General features: G+C 37.6%; 1 protein-coding gene and 1 long non-coding RNA gene across 2 annotated transcripts in view; one reads left to right on the top strand and one right to left on the bottom strand.

Annotated features, from left to right (window-relative positions):
- Positions 1 to 2,456: 2,456 nt before the first annotated feature.
- The window catches only part of LOC135217288 (protein cornichon homolog 1-like), a 103,738-nt gene continuing 90,152 nt past the window's right edge, over positions 2,457 to 16,042 (bottom strand). Inside the window, exon 5 of the mRNA XM_064253039.1 lies at positions 2,457 to 4,716. Within this exon, the coding sequence (XP_064109109.1) occupies positions 4,686 to 4,716 (31 nt within the window). The 3' untranslated portion in view covers positions 2,457 to 4,685. The remainder of the gene's footprint in view (positions 4,717 to 16,042) is intronic.
- LOC135217028 (uncharacterized) lies at positions 13,907 to 14,824 on the top strand. Its single transcript, XR_010315005.1, has 5 exons — positions 13,907 to 13,985; positions 14,112 to 14,207; positions 14,333 to 14,426; positions 14,532 to 14,600; positions 14,702 to 14,824. It is a non-coding gene; the product is annotated as an uncharacterized LOC135217028 (long non-coding RNA).

A 16,042-nucleotide genomic window follows, 5' to 3' on the forward strand; every position in this document is an offset into this window, starting at 1 on the left:
AAATAGACTGAGTAGAAAGGTGTAACAAGAGGAAAACCTCGCAGTTGCTCTACGAAACAATTGTTAGGAGTGTGTGGATAGCAAGATAGAAGAAAGAGAATATGAACGGTAGAGTAAAAGGATGCATCAATTTTGTCACTTAGCCTATGCCCATAATTATACCGAATGTAGTCCCTATCGTTTGTTTCATTAATGCAATAGCTTTTATTCGTTCAATCAGTGATTCCCTTTCCAGGGTAACACTAATGTCGTTATTTTTTTTTTCATGTGCTTTTTGTACTACCTAGTAGTAGTTATTTTTTTCATGCTGACTCTTGTGATTTTTTTTTATACTGTGATTGTGTGCTTTATTCTTTGTGCATTCACTAACTTTCAGCTATTATCTAGGCCTCATGCTTTTATGTCATCCCTGACACCAACCCTAGTACATTTCCCTAAGAGTGGCTGTTGTGGGCGGGCATGTTTGCTGTCTCTCATCACGATGTGACCAGTGGTTCTACTATGTTTAGAGGAAAACACATCTGAGGAGATGGTCTTAAGAGTCTCACAGGTGTCTATTTTTTCCAATTCAGAGTTTTCAGTCACCATGTCACTAGCAAAGTCTCGTGTCTCTCATCAAGGTGGACTGCCAGCCCTCTAAAACTGCCAAAGCCATTGCTGACTGGGCAGCTCCTGTCTGCCTTTTCTACTAAGTGGCTCCATACACATAGTAATCAACACTTGCCATATCCATAACTTTCTTGTTAGCTCGTTTCTGCTTATGAACTTCATTTCCTGCATTGTCTAAACCTTTTGACTCCTGCTCTAACTGGTGCACATCCAGCAGGTTTCCATGATAGCACTGAGGAATACTTTATGGCTGACATTACATAAACCCGAGGGAAATGGATAATGCAACTTTCACCTATGACTCCTCCTGTAGCGACCTTTCCTTTCTCATTGGTCTATCACTTGAGCAGACACTGCTTCGCCAGCACTGGAAACTGTCCCTACAATGACCACTTCCTCAAATTATACTTTTATGTACCTGCACCATGTCAACTTAAAACATATTCTGCTCCTACAACCTAGTTGCCAGTGATTGACCTCTTCTGACTTCTCAATACTCATCACTATGCAGGCTGAGAGTCACCATATTCCCTGTTAAAAGATTAGGAAGACTAACGTGATTCACCTGGGTATTTTGTTTTACTAATAGTCCATGAGTAAATGTGCCAGCTGTGGTGCCTCCAGAAAGTTATGATGATGGTCAATGACCTAGACACTCATCCACCCATGAGACGAGACATTCCAAGAGCTGAGCTGCAATAGTTGGTTACAAGATTCAGTGAGAGAGAGAGAGAGAGAGAGAGAGAGAGAGAGAGAGAGAGAGAGAGAGAGAGAGAGAGAGAGAGAGAGAGAGAGAGAGAGAGAAGGTCTTCAGATTCTGTGCCTATATACTTATGCTAAGGGCTACCAGCCCTGTACAGACAGTCTACCATCTATCGGCTACCAAGATGCAATTCTGCCTTCGACATGTTTCGAAATCATCAAGAGAGAGGAATAAAGTCCTGGAGGTGATCCATGATACAAGGACTAAAGGCTCAGCCGCCAAAGGACCCAAGTCAAAGTAGTAAACCAAAAGAGGCACTTGGTTGAGGCCTATAGATCCTTCAAGGGACTTTTTCTGTGTGACATTTCATCAATGGTATTGATATTGATAAATTTACAGATTGGTTACTGGATCTCATTCCTTGTGATATATCTGGTGTTATGGGAAGGATAAGACTGATCCTGGGACTGCAACTTTACATTAGTTGAGGTAACAATCCTGCATTTGCTCCATACTAGAGCTGGATTATGTGAGCTAATCATGAAGCCAAATGATCATGGTCAATTTAAAGAAGAAATAAAATGACCTTGTTGTGGGATAATGCCACCAAGAGTTTGGTCTGCTTTAATTTGTCTTTAATAGGCTCATTATACCATATGTCTGCCCTTTATTAATGATGGTGAATTATTGAGATGCTACATATTCAATGACTGGGATGGGTACATTTGATTTGCCTGCAGCAACTGCAGCTTTGGCTGATTTCTGGTCCTCCTCCTTTCCTTACATTCAACCCCTTCAGAAAGATAAATATAAGGCACTCTCAAAATACATGTTTCTTTAGCATATAAACCTAAAGTCTGAACAAATAGTTCAAAAAGTGGAGTGTGCACCCCACCAGGGGATAATTTATTTTTAAAGTGTAATTCGACAATGTTTAAATAAAGTTAATGGCCTTTTAGGCTTCCTCCACGTGAATACATAAAAATTATATATCACCCCAGGGTGCATAAGGATGCTAGAGGTGATCAGGTGAGGCATGGCCATAAAAATGTTGGGAACCACCGGTCTAAAACAAAAAATATGTTATGACTGTATGAACTACAAGAATTCAAAATATTGTAGGTTATGGAACTAAAACACTAAGGGAAATTTTAATTCATTATTCAAGTATTCCTTATATAATGAACAAACAGAGACAATTATATGACAATTATAATGAAAGCTTCAAAACAGAGTAAGTTCCACGACCCGAGCAGCAACGGAGATGCCTTGGGCCAAAAGAAAAGTGAGGTCGACATCCAGCTAACAAACTTGTTACCAAGCTTCAACAACAGGACCAGCTTTTGCCCAAGATACTCGTATATGAAAGACAAATCCTTGTATCCCTGTCCTAATAAAGTGTGTTTATGACTCATGCATACCTGTGTATTCAGATGGCCTGTCTGGAGAAAGAACCTTCTTCCATTTGAGAAAAAAATTGGTGAACCTGACATCATTGGGGACAAGATTATAGGCAAAAGCCATATGTGAATAATGGGATCGTATGAAAAAACTTTAATTAAAAAACAATATTTTGCCATTTACGTAATTTCATTCATACATAATTTTGAAAAGCTTTAAACAAATTCTTTTCAGTAGTTTCATTATCAGCTGTACACCAGATTTGTGATCTAAAATAACATAACTGTGCAATTTGTTCTCCAAAGCTAGAAATAACTCTCAGTTGTGAGAGTAAGGAATCTTGACTAATCATTACAAAATGCTTTCAATGTGTACCGAGTTAAATCTCGTTTATAATTTTTTCTGTGCTCACGTGGGTTCAGAGTAATGATAATCAACATTTATTTGTGTTGGACACTGTATCTATAACTAAATTTGTCTTTCCTGAATAAATTAGATTTCTGCATGGAAGAATCAACAGCAAATTCATCAAGAAAGGACTCCTGCTCTCCAGAGTGGCCTGACCAAAGAGGAACAATACTACTATACCTCCAGTATTAGCTACCCTAGGAGAACCACCTGGATATGTAACTGACCTTCATAGCCTAAGAACTGTAGGTTCATCATGGAGGACTACGTTTGACATAGGTATTTGGGCTTTACATAATCATGTTATCTGCTCAAAGTATGACAGATGAGAGTAATGACATCCATCTTCATCTCCTTTAGGTTTTGTTTTGTGTACATTAATAATATTTGCAGCAAAAAAGAGAGAGAAAACAAAGTATGGCAGTGAGGGGGGAGGGAGAATGGAGGGTGAGAAAGCCCTTGGTAATATAGCTGCAGTACTATTGAAAGTGAGTAATCAGTCATATTACAAGTAATTACTCTGAAACCCTCATCCCCAACATCCACAACATAAGGGTCTTCAACGATACTCAAAAAGGGAATTTAAAATTCTGCCCCTTGGACTTGTTAAGTATAATAAACAATCTCACACAATACATATCTCCTATGTCAAGTATAATAAACATAATTCACACAATACATAACTCCATAGGAAACATTAATCAAGTGTGCGCAAATCGTATTCACTCTGCACAGATTGCAGGTACATAAGCTACAGGACAAAAGTTGTGACAACATAACCATCCTTAAGTATACTGCAAGCTGTCAGTGTCTTGCCATGCCAATTTTAAAACAAGAATCCTAGGGAATGTTATCAATGCATAACAGTTACTGATGGAATCAGCAACAAAATGACTGTGTGATTCTCTAACTAAACTGACAGGTTCCAATAAGTTAATGAGGTCAAACAATGATCAAATAGCCATGTATAAGAGAAAATCCACACTTACTATGGGGTATTATTCAGCAATGTACTTTGAAGACATTACTAGCAACAGTTTACAATTCTGTAGAAAAAATGTAATATTTACATTTATGAAAACCTACAAAAGGTATTATCATACACAGTATCTTCTCTGAGTGGATGTTTTCACTTATGAAAATCAAATGAGTTCACTCTGATCACCAACAAAAAGAATAAATACAGTACTGTACTGTATAACCAAACACACACCCACAGGACAAAATTATAAATGCAGGAAAGATACTGTAGTTTGTTCTTAGCAACAGTTTAAAACTGATCATAAGCACCTTCATGCACTTCTTCAAATGCAATATGAGGGCATTTCATTTATTGAATCAATACAATTCTATAAAAAAAGGCAATTTAGAACATAATCACTGAAGGAAAAACTGTTACAATAACAGTTAACCTTGGACTTATCATACAGTTATCACATTCTGACACTCATTAAGTGTTCAGAGAGGCATTAAAGATACTGTAGATTACATTACACACAATACTATACATTATTAAGAACTTGTATTGATTCTGCCTATACTCCAAAAATTCTTCTGACATCTCTTACGAGGCTGAGATAAGGGAAACAATCATCCTGTAAAAAAGAAAATATATATGTAGTCAATTAAAAATTTCTCAATGGTAATAAAACTTAATCTTAATTTTTTTTCAAATACAAAACCATACCTGAATATTCACAGAACTTCATAGCAAGACCAATTTCACTCTAAACTTTGTAACAAAAGTGTACCCCCAATCCAATGAGAAGAATAAGTTGACTTCATAATGTAAAGATGCTGTGGTCATCAGAGGATGACAGACTTATTGTAAGGCATTGGTTCATAATTGAAAAATAAACATTGTTAATCATTCAAACAAAATAAAAGACCCTTAATGAGTCTACATTGTGGGGGGAAGCAAAGATGGCTTTGGCTAACGAACAAAGGAATGAGTGAAGGAAAGTGTTAAGTGTTGTAACTACTTGAATATTACTTTGACCATCTCACCACCAAAGGACATACCGTACATCCACAAAAATCTTGCCCTTCACCGCCATGGGGCGCAATGAACGTCCACAGACATATAGTTAAATAAAAATTTGCCATAAATCACTAATTACCACTTTGAGGTTCCCTTGCTGGGAGAACGTAAACAAAGCCTTGCCACACTTGGTGAATAACCCCAGCTCACCCACACCAACATTCTTCCTCACAATTATCAGTTACTTTTTGCACTTTGAAATGGCTGTGTTGCCCTGTGATACCATGGTACATTAGCGTTTTTAGCTCCGTTATCTGTGTATTGATTTTGCTGAAATTTTCAGAATTTGTTAATGAAAGATTGTTCTTTATTTCAGTAATTTCAAAATGTAGTAAGGAGTCGTGGAAAAGGTTCCAAAGGGCAAAGTTGTGTAGTGTGAACTTTCCATCCCCCACAACCTCATGCCATGCTGCCCCCTCTCGCAGCCCCCCCTGGCAAAAAAAAAAACACACACACACGCAAGAAACCAACTTGTTTCAAAGTTTATTAGATAAATACTCAGGGATAAAGAATCTTAGCCCTCGTAAATTACGAGCAGAATGTGACAGAATGACCGATATAGCATAAATAATATGGAAGCTACAGCAGTCTAAAGAAAATCTTTTGCGATGCGTAATTTTTGCTCGCTTACTAAGTAAAAATATGACTTCTAGCAGGTGTGTTTCTTTGCCGATTTCCATACGTTTGTAAGGGCTTAGAAATAAAGTTATATATATTGTATAGCTAAAGAATTGCAGAATACAATGAAAAATATAAGAAAACTGTAAGTGTAATAGTTTTGATGACAGAGCTCTTTTTGTAAGCTATAACATAAAAATTTTTGTGTTCCGCTACATTTACCTGACGCGTTATGGCATTTCCTGTCATCATTTTACACTTTTGATGACAATATGACAAAATTAAATCTTTTACCAAGAAAAACATGACCAGAATGACAGATATAGCATAAAAAATGGGGAAGCTACAGCCATCTGATAAAAATCCCTGCTTTGCGTAATTTTCGCTTGCCTACTAAGTAAAAATATGAATTCTAGTAGGTGTATTCTTTGACGGTCTGTATACATTATAAAGGGCTTAGAAATAAAGTTATATGTATCATTGTATAGCTAAAGAGTTGTAGAATATGATGAAAAATATATGAAAACTGTAAGTGTAATAGTTTGGTGCTAGAGCTTTTTTTAAGACTGATGGGGGTTTGTGCTGGAGCCCTGGTGGAGGGTTTTGATGGGGCATGGACCTAACTGCATGACTGGTAAATGGTGTGGGAGAATCAGCTAGTAATAAAATGGCTGCCGCTCTGTCTCTCTTCAGATTTTCTTCGCTTTGTTTCTCTTGCTTTCTCAGTATTTTTAGCCCTCCTTTTCATATAGCCTTTCTCCCTAGGCACTGCACAAACACTTGAAGTGTAAACAACACGCTAAGTATATAAATAATGACCTGGCCTGATAGGTGGCGGCAGCAGCAGATGATGCACGAGAAACGTCAAGTGCAGACGACTCGGTTGACATTGCACTACCAAGGCCCACAGGACACTAATCTGGACTCAAGAGTCTGAGACTGCTTGTGCTTCACTAATAAGCGGTTCACTTCACCATAGATGAGTTGCTAAGCATTCATTTTTATTTATAATATATATATATACATGTACAATTCCTGGTATGTTTATATTATATGGTATATAACCTAATGATATTTAAATAAGTGTGATGGTCAAAGTAATGACATTTTTTTAGCAAAATAATGTAGAAAAATAGTTACAATCAATATATAACTATGAAACTTCGGGAATGAGTTGCCACAACAACTAAGTACTTGATAGGAGATTCACTAAAAATCAGTTTTTCCAAATTTTTCGTGTTCCGCGACATTTACCCAACATGTTATGGCATTTCCAAGTGTCTTTTTACACTTCTGATGACAATCTGACAAAATTCAATCTTTTACCAACAAAACAAGATCAGAATGACTGATATAGTATAAAAAAGGTAGAAGCTACAGCTGTCTAAAAAAATATTTTGCTATGCGTAATTTTCACTCGCCTACTAAGTAAAAATATGACTTTAGTAGATGTGTTTCTTCGATCGGTTTGCATAAATTTCCAAGGGCTTACAAAGAAAGTTATATACATCATTGAATAGCTAAAGAGCTGTAGAATATGATAAAACAAAAATATGAAAACTGTAAGTGTAATACATAACAAAATTTTTGTGTTCGGATAAATTTACTTGATACACAATGACATTTCCCTAAGTGTTTTTAGACTTTTGATGAAGATGTGACAAAGTTCAATCTATTTCCACAAAAACGAGACTAGAACAAGAGACTTAGCATAAAAAATAAGGATGTGACAGCTGTATAAAAAAAATTTCATGCTCTGAAAATTACAGCTAAAAAACAGGCTGGCAGTGAGGGGTGAGATGATGAAATATGGGTTGGCGGCAAAAGGGTTAATTTGTTTCCAGTTCATCTTACATAGTTAACTATAATTTGGTAAAATAAACTATGACTGGATAAAATAAAAAACTAGCATGTCTCCACTAAGAATGTCAAAAGGTAGATGTGGGGAAGCCATATAGTAATTACTGCTCACCATCAGTGTCAAAACAAATGACTCAAGGTTAAATTTTAAACAAACCTAAGGGTGTATTTCACTGTCTTAAAAAGAGAAACTGACAATGTATGAAATCCTTTAGACTAAAGCTGCAATAGATCAACTTGTCTCACACCAGTTTTCCAATCACCTTTAACAGATAAATTATGTTTAAAATGTTCTAAATCACACATGATGACCGGTGCAGTGAAGTTCATCACTGCCCTTTGGAATTTGGATTTTCATTGATGAACAACTGAGCTAAAGACAGCCTTACTAAAGCATTAATGCTTTTTATAAAGATGAGGAACATTTAATCATAAATGCAGTGGATATTTCATAATGAATGAATACCTGTACAAATGCCAAAGATGTCATGGAAAAACGGCATATATGATGATTTAAACCTGTTGGAAGTTCAGGCAGAAACACCACAGGCTAGAGAGGGAATGGAAAACCATGGATGCCCACAGTATATTTTCCAAGTGGCAGGCAAATCTTATTACATACATGGAAAGTTTACAGTATCAAGCACCCAAACACTTTTGACTCTTTGAACTAGCAGGTTAATTCCATAAATAGTACCAGCACCATCATTTTATATATATATCTATATATCTCTATATCTATCTATCTATCTATCTATCATCTATGTATCTATCTATCTAGTCTCTCTATCTATCTATTCTATATATATAGTATATATATAGATATATTATATATATATATTATATAATATATACAGTGGTACCTTGACATACGAAAGACTCAACTTACAAAAAACTCGAGATACAAAAGCAAATACAAAAAATTTTACGGCTCTACATACGAAAATTGCTCAAGTTACGAAAGGTTGTTGCTGTAAAGTCCCGAGATTCGCCCGGACCACCGAGAACAATTTTAAAACTCCCGCAGCGCCAACTGAGTAAACTCGCCACCATCCTCCCGCTCTCCCATTGGTTCCTGATGCTAGTCACCCCATAAGATCCTGCTCTCCTATTGGTCAGCATCTACCCTTGTGCTTTAAGTATTTTATTGGTAAAAGGATGCTGTAAATTGAAAAACTTATTCATGCAATACATTAAAAAAAAAAAAAAAAAAAAATTAGGTAAAGATAGAATAAAGAATAGAAATGAATGGTTATTATACTGTTTGGTAGTTTCAGTAGTTGAAGAGAGATAATGAAAATTTATGGCTTACTGTGTACTAGGAAAAGTGATTGCTTGGCGATCGTTCGATACTCGTAAGTGCTGGATGTAAACAGAAGTTTGGAAGCTTTTTTTTGTTTGTTTGTTTATTATAGTTAATGGTTACTTAATAATTATTTGAAATGAGTACATGCAATACATTTAATTAAAAAAATTGTGAATTAGATATCATAAAATATAAAATAAATCAGACTGCTATCATCGAAGCCAACAAATACGTATCTTTTAGAATTCTTCTTCTGTTTTAATATTACGTTACGTATATGTTTCATTATAGCTGTCAGTAACTCGGTATCTCCATTAAGTAAAGATAGAATAAAGAATAGAAATGAATGGTTATAGTACTGTTTGGTAGTTTCATTAGTTGAAAATTTATGGCTTACTGTGTCCTAGGAAAAGTGATTGCTTGGCGTTCGTTCGGTACTCGTAAGAGCTGAATGTAAACAAATGATTGGAATTTTGTTTGTTTGTGTATTATAGTTAATGATTAATTAATAATTATTTGAAATGAGTACATACTGATTATTTATACATTTTATTGGCATATTCTAAGCTTTTAGCTTCTTAGGTTTAGATGTCAGAATCATAGACTAGGCTACAGTAGCAACCGCTAACACAAGTTAGGCTTATTGCTAAGGGACATATGCTAAAGTCCTAATATATGCAGTAAAAATGGGGTTGAACATTACATGCAGTTGAATATTACTCAAGTATGTACAGTATTTTGCCTTTTTGGAGTCATATTTCTTCCGTCAGATTGGCGTCGTAACCCAGAACATGTGTTGTAGGCCTGGTGTTTTTGTAGGGCTTGGAACGGATTAGGCACTTTACATGTAAAATGCGGTTCAAGATACGAAAAACTCATGATACGAAGGCCGCCTCGGAACGGATCAATTTCGTATCTCGAGGTACCACTGTGTATTTATATATATATTGCTATGTTTATTGATCGCCTCATCTACTCAGTATTTAGTTCATTACTTTGCTTTGTAAAACGGCAGCCATATTCCTCCAAATATCGGCTGATTTAGGCGGGAAACCAAAACACGCCAGCCAGAGACAGAGAGTTCCTGTTAGAAGGGGGAAAATAGACTTGTCAGCTTAGGGGACGTATCCAAAAGGGAAGGATGTAGGCAGACTGGTACTTCTTAGGCCTATATCTTGAGCTCTTTTTCCTGTGAACCTCTGCTGGCTGTATGTTCTGTTTCCAGGATTGCCCTGCTCCTGGGGGGGTTAAGCTGACCCCCAACACCCATGAAAAACACCTGCATTCGCCCTCAGTCGGCTGCAGTCGTGACCTCGGACGGATGTCCAACCACCAGCCTCCCACACTTAGGCCTAACGGCGTTACTGGCGCGCCCAAGCCCCAGACCTGAGACAAAGCCAGGCCGCATTTCTACAAAGATCCACTGATCATGGCATCCAGGTACGTCTTGTGAAGCAGCATATTGCCAGTTCCTTACCTCCTAATTTCCACAAATCAAACTTCTAAATCATCCCTTTGTTCCTCACTGCCTCATGGCCGCATGCTTCCCCTTGTGTGATCGTCCCAGACAAATGAAGTCTTCAGTGCATACCTCAGTGAAACATTAAAGTTCCTTTGCCCCAGTGTTAGAGAACTGAATAATCGTAACTTGTGCAAGAAGTCCTTTTTCTTTGTATCTTGTCTAATCTGGGATCTTTTTCCAGATTCCCTGAATCACGTGTCCAAGTCTCTTCGCTCGCAAGTGTTGCATTACCGCAAGATTTCGAAACCAGCTTTTATGTGAATTTCATTTTGAGCCAGCTATCATCCACTTGAGAAATATTATTAGTCCATGTGGGTACCAGTTGCATTTACTTAACCCTGGCTGTTAAGCAGCCTCTTGTAAATAAATAGATGTAAAGTAATTAGCTGAGTTTCTGGCGACCTTTTCCTCTAGAGTAAACGTTCACTTTAAATCCTTTTTACGGTAAGTTCAAGTAATTTACTCTTTTTCCCTCAACTATTCCTGTTTACGTATTGGAACCTCATTCAAGGCCAGGCCCATACGTAACAATATATATATATATATATATATATATATATATATAGATATATATATATATTTATATATATACAGGCGGTCCCCAGGTTACGACGGTTCCGGCTTACGACGTTCCGAGGTTACGACGCTTTTTCTTAAATATTCAATGGAAAATCCGTCCTGGTTACGACGCTTGTTCCGAGGTTACGACGCTGACGCTTCCGACGCTCCGAGTTAACAACGCTTTTTAAAAAAAACAAAACGCATGCTATGATAAAATCCTTATAGTTTAGCACAGTATATAATAAAAATATGTTTTTGGTTACATTACAACAAAAATTTTGAGGTTATGATGATTTTTGACACTTTTTTTTCGTATTTTTTGCATTTTTTTAGTGACGCCGCATATGCGGAACTAGTTTTGCGGGCGAATGAATACACTAGCTTGGGATGCGCAGTTTAAAACAGTCCAAAAGCGCAAATAATGAAAAATCATTGCTTGTTTCCAGTGCATAATTAAAAAAACTAAGTTTCTGGTTAGATTACAACACAAATTCCAAGGTTACGACGTTTTGTTATGCTTTTTAACGATACCTCATATGCAGAACTAGTTTTTGAGCGGAGGTTGCATAAATTAATTAACGCTATTAAACTTGTATGGTAAATTGACCGAACAACGACCTCGGACGGTCGAGGACGCTAAGCGTAACAATACGAAAGGACGCCACTTCAATCGGCATGTCTGCCTGAAGTTCAGTCGGTTTGTGTGCTCAAGAACGTTGCCTGAAAATTCCTTGCCATTTTCGCAAAATTTACAATGGCTCCTAAACGCCAAAGTACTTCCTCCCGATGATAGTTCATCCAAGAAGAGGAAGGTCATCACGATGGAGGTCAAATATGACGTGGTAAAGCGTTCGGAGAAGGGAGAAACTAACACCGAAATAGGCCGTTCTTTAGGCTTGAGCAGGACCACGGTGGTAACCATTGTGAAGGACAAGGAACGTATTCTGAAGCATGTTAAAGATGCTGCACCGATGAAGTCAACGGTGATAAACGAGAAGCAACGTAGCCAGAGCATTGTTGAAATGGAGAAATTGCTCATGATCTGGCTGGAGGACCAGAACCAGCGACGTGTTCCGGTGAGCTTAAGTGTGATCCAGGAGAAGGCTAGAGCGCTGCATGAGGCAGTAGTGAAAAAGTTTGGCGAAGGCAGTGCTGGTGGTGAATTTTCCGCGAGTAGAGGTGGTTTAACCGTTTTAAGGCTCGTGCAAATTTGCATAATGTGAAGCTGCTAGTGCTGATAGCGAAGCAGCAGAAAATTTTCCAGGTGGTTTGGCTGAGATAATTAAGATGGTGGTTACACGGCTGACCAAGTCTTTAATGTGGATGAGGACTGGATTATTTGGAAAAGAATGCCAAATCGAACGTACCTTTCCAAGGAGGAGAAGTCAGCACTGCCATCAAAGCTGGAAAGGAGCGACTGACTTTGCTGTTTGGGTCCAATGCAAGTGGCGATTTGAAACTGAAGCCCTTGCTGGTGTATTTGGCCGAGAATCCCAGGGCATTCAAGGGCATTTTCAAGAGTCAACTCCCTGTGATTTGGAAATCAAACAAGAAGGCTTGGGTTACCTTGATGGTCTTCGAAGATTGGTTCAATGACCATTTCGTGCCAGCAGTGGACGGTATTTGACTTCGAAGGGTCTGCCTTTTAAGGCCCTCTTAGTCCTGGACAATGCCCCCCTGGTCACCTTCAAATTTGAGCGACATGCACGCCTAATGTGAAGGTGGTGTACCTCCCACCCAATACCACATCGCTGATACAGCCAATGGCCAGGGAGTATAGCTAATTTCAAGGCTTACTACCTTAGAAGACCATACGTTTTTGCTTTGAGGGCCAATAGAAGCTAACAAGGAGTTGACACTGAAGCAATTCTGGAAGGGCTACAACATTGCTGATGCAGTGAAAAATATTGCAAGTGCTTGGGACGAGGTGAAGACGACCACTTTAAATGGGGCCTGGAAGAAACTGTGTCCACAGTTTGTGCACAGTTTTGAAGGCTTTGACCAGGCAGAAGACGTCGAGACTGTGACGAGGAAGATCGTAGGGCTAAGCAAGAGGCGGTGAAACTAGATCTTGACCTGATGATGTAACAGAGCTGCTGGCTTCCCATGGAGAGGAATTGTCTGCAGAGGACTTACTTGAACTCGAAACAACAAATGATTGAGGAAGAGGAGGCGGCACCAGAGCCAAAACCCAGGTCATTAACTGTGAAAGGCTTGTCAGAGGGTTTTACTCATCTGGAGAGAGCCTTGGCTTCTTTTGAGGGCAGAAGACCCTAACGTTGCCAGGTTTGACAAAATAAAACGTGGAATGTTAGACTTAGTAACTTTCTACAAGGAGACCCTGAAGGAGAAGCAGACGAAGAGAAGTGTGCAGTCCAGGCTTGACACTTTCTTTCACAAGTCTCCAGTACCACCACCTCCCACTCCTAGTCCTGGTAAGGAATTCTGAACTGTTTGACTATTTATGTGTTTACATAGTGTACATATTAAAATGTGTTAATTTTTTAATGTAACAACTAAATGTAAGAGTAATTGTAACTTCATTAATTTTCATCATTTGTAATTTTATTGCAGAAGTGGTGACAGTTCCAGATCCCCCTGTACTACCTGTGACAGTTCCAGATCTCCCTGTACTACCTGTGACAGTTCCAGATCTCCCTGTACTACCTGTGACAGTTCCAGTTTTTTTTATCCCCCTGTACCTGGACCCTCTGTACATCCCGCCCACCTGTACGTGTACAATCAGGTAAGCAATTTCATTTTTCTCATTTTCATGTTGGAAATTGTTTACACCCTACATACATACGTACACTAACTTACATAGTGGTACAATGTGTTTGATGTTGCATAACCTTATTATTTTTTTTTTTTTTCATTTCAGACCCCTTTGATAGTGACAGCGACCCAGATGACCCTGAGCCTTTCCATGGTTTTGATGCCTCGCCCTATTCATCAGGTAAGGAATCCTTAACAAATTTGTATAAAATGTTTTATAAATTGCTAATAGAAATTTTATTAAAAGTGTACATATGCTACAATTACATCCACCTTATATATTTATGTACCCTATCATTCTTTCCAGATCTAGATGTTCCCTCATCAGTTGATACGAGTAGTATCACCTCTCCAGAGCCCAAATCAGTTGATACGAGTAGTATCACCTCTCCCATTCCTTCAGGTAAAAGAATTCTTCATTTTTTATATTGTACATACGTATTACACACTACATATGTCAAACAGTAATAACATGTGCAGTAGTTACAGTAGTAACTCTATCATTTTATATATTTTTTATCATTCCAGACTCCCAAGCACCTGCCCATCCTACTCCATAGCCCAGCCACCCACTCATCTACCATATGCCCATCCCAGTAAGCAAGCCAACCACTAGAATTTGGTAAGGCCATTTTTTTTTATTAATGTTTTATTATTACATATGTAATAACCATGTTATGTATGTAACATACATACTATAATCATATGTATTACATTATCATTCCAGACTGGCATGCACCTGTGACTTACATAAACCAGACCTCTACATAGCCTACATGTCTTCATTTTGCTGAAGGTAAGGAATTCTCAGTTGTGTTTAATGTTTGCATACGTACAATAAATTTTGTACACCTAAGTGGTTACATACTGTCCTTTAATATTAATTCTTCATTCCAGACTGCCCATCATCCTAGCCTGTTATCTGTGATAAAGCACACTGAAGTTAGGTTTGGAATGCATCCTTATCATGAATGCTCTACACCTCCACCTCCATCTCCCACAACCTAGGTAACAGCTTTGAGACTCACTAAAAGTTGGTAAGTTATGTAAGGAATTTCTAAATTAAGTTTTATACTACATGTTATATGTGATATTAAACCACTGTATGGTGCATATTACTATATGTAACTTACTCTGCATAGAGGACTTACTGACAAAATTATTTTTTGTACATTCCAGAGTCCCCTGAATGATGTAGGCTATGGGGCCACATAAGACTTTGTCCATCCAGGGTTACATTGAACGACAACTTTAAACTAAAAGTAAGGAATTAATTAACATACATTAACTCTTTTAGTACTCTTGATATATATCTACAGTAATTAACATATTGCATTCACAACTTTCTGTAGTGTATATTTTGTACACTAATTTTGTTACTTTTTCTTCCAGAACCAACAATTTTTCACACAACTCCAGGTTGTTACTAACAAATTACTACAAGTGTCATCAAGGGATAACTACAAGTAGAAGCACCATTTTTGGATGGAAAAAACCCTTCAGGAAAGTATACGTATCAAATGTAACATGTACATAGTGTAACAAAATATGAACAGTAAGGTTTTTACATACAGTAGTATTACATACGTACATAACTTTTTTTTACAGGAATTTCCAACCAAGTTTGATTATGTACATACATGTTATAAACCACTGTACGTATGGTTACTGTATGTAACTTACTAAACATACATACATGACTTAACTTTGATACTTTTTTGGGGTACATTCCAGAAAACCAGGACCCCCTCCATGATGCAGGCTATGGGGCCCACATAAAACTTTGTCCAGGGTTACTACATAACATAAAGGTAAGGAATTATACATAGTAGTAAACATACATTAAGTAAGTTTTATACGTACTAAAAAAAAGTGACCAAGATCTCTCACATGGGATAAGTGATCAAGGTCCCTCATGGAATTACATACTACTGTACACTCCCTGCTGAACAGGGGGTGTAGACCAATCATTTACAACATGCATACGTACCAGTTGATATTAAACCACTGTATGGTGCATATTACTGTATGTAACTTACTATGCATAGAGTACTTACTGACAAAATTATTTTTTGTACATTCCAGAACCCCCTGAATGATGTAGGCTATGGGGCCACATAAGACTTTGTGCATCCAGGGTTACATAGCACGACAACTTTAAACTAAAGGTAAGGAATTAATTAACATACATTAACTAAGTTTTATACATGTTATATATGTGATATTAAACCACTGTAT

The sequence above is a fragment of the Macrobrachium nipponense genome, chromosome 7 (assembly GCF_015104395.2).
Source record: "Macrobrachium nipponense isolate FS-2020 chromosome 7, ASM1510439v2, whole genome shotgun sequence".
Classification (NCBI taxonomy): Eukaryota; Metazoa; Arthropoda; class Malacostraca; order Decapoda; family Palaemonidae; genus Macrobrachium; species Macrobrachium nipponense.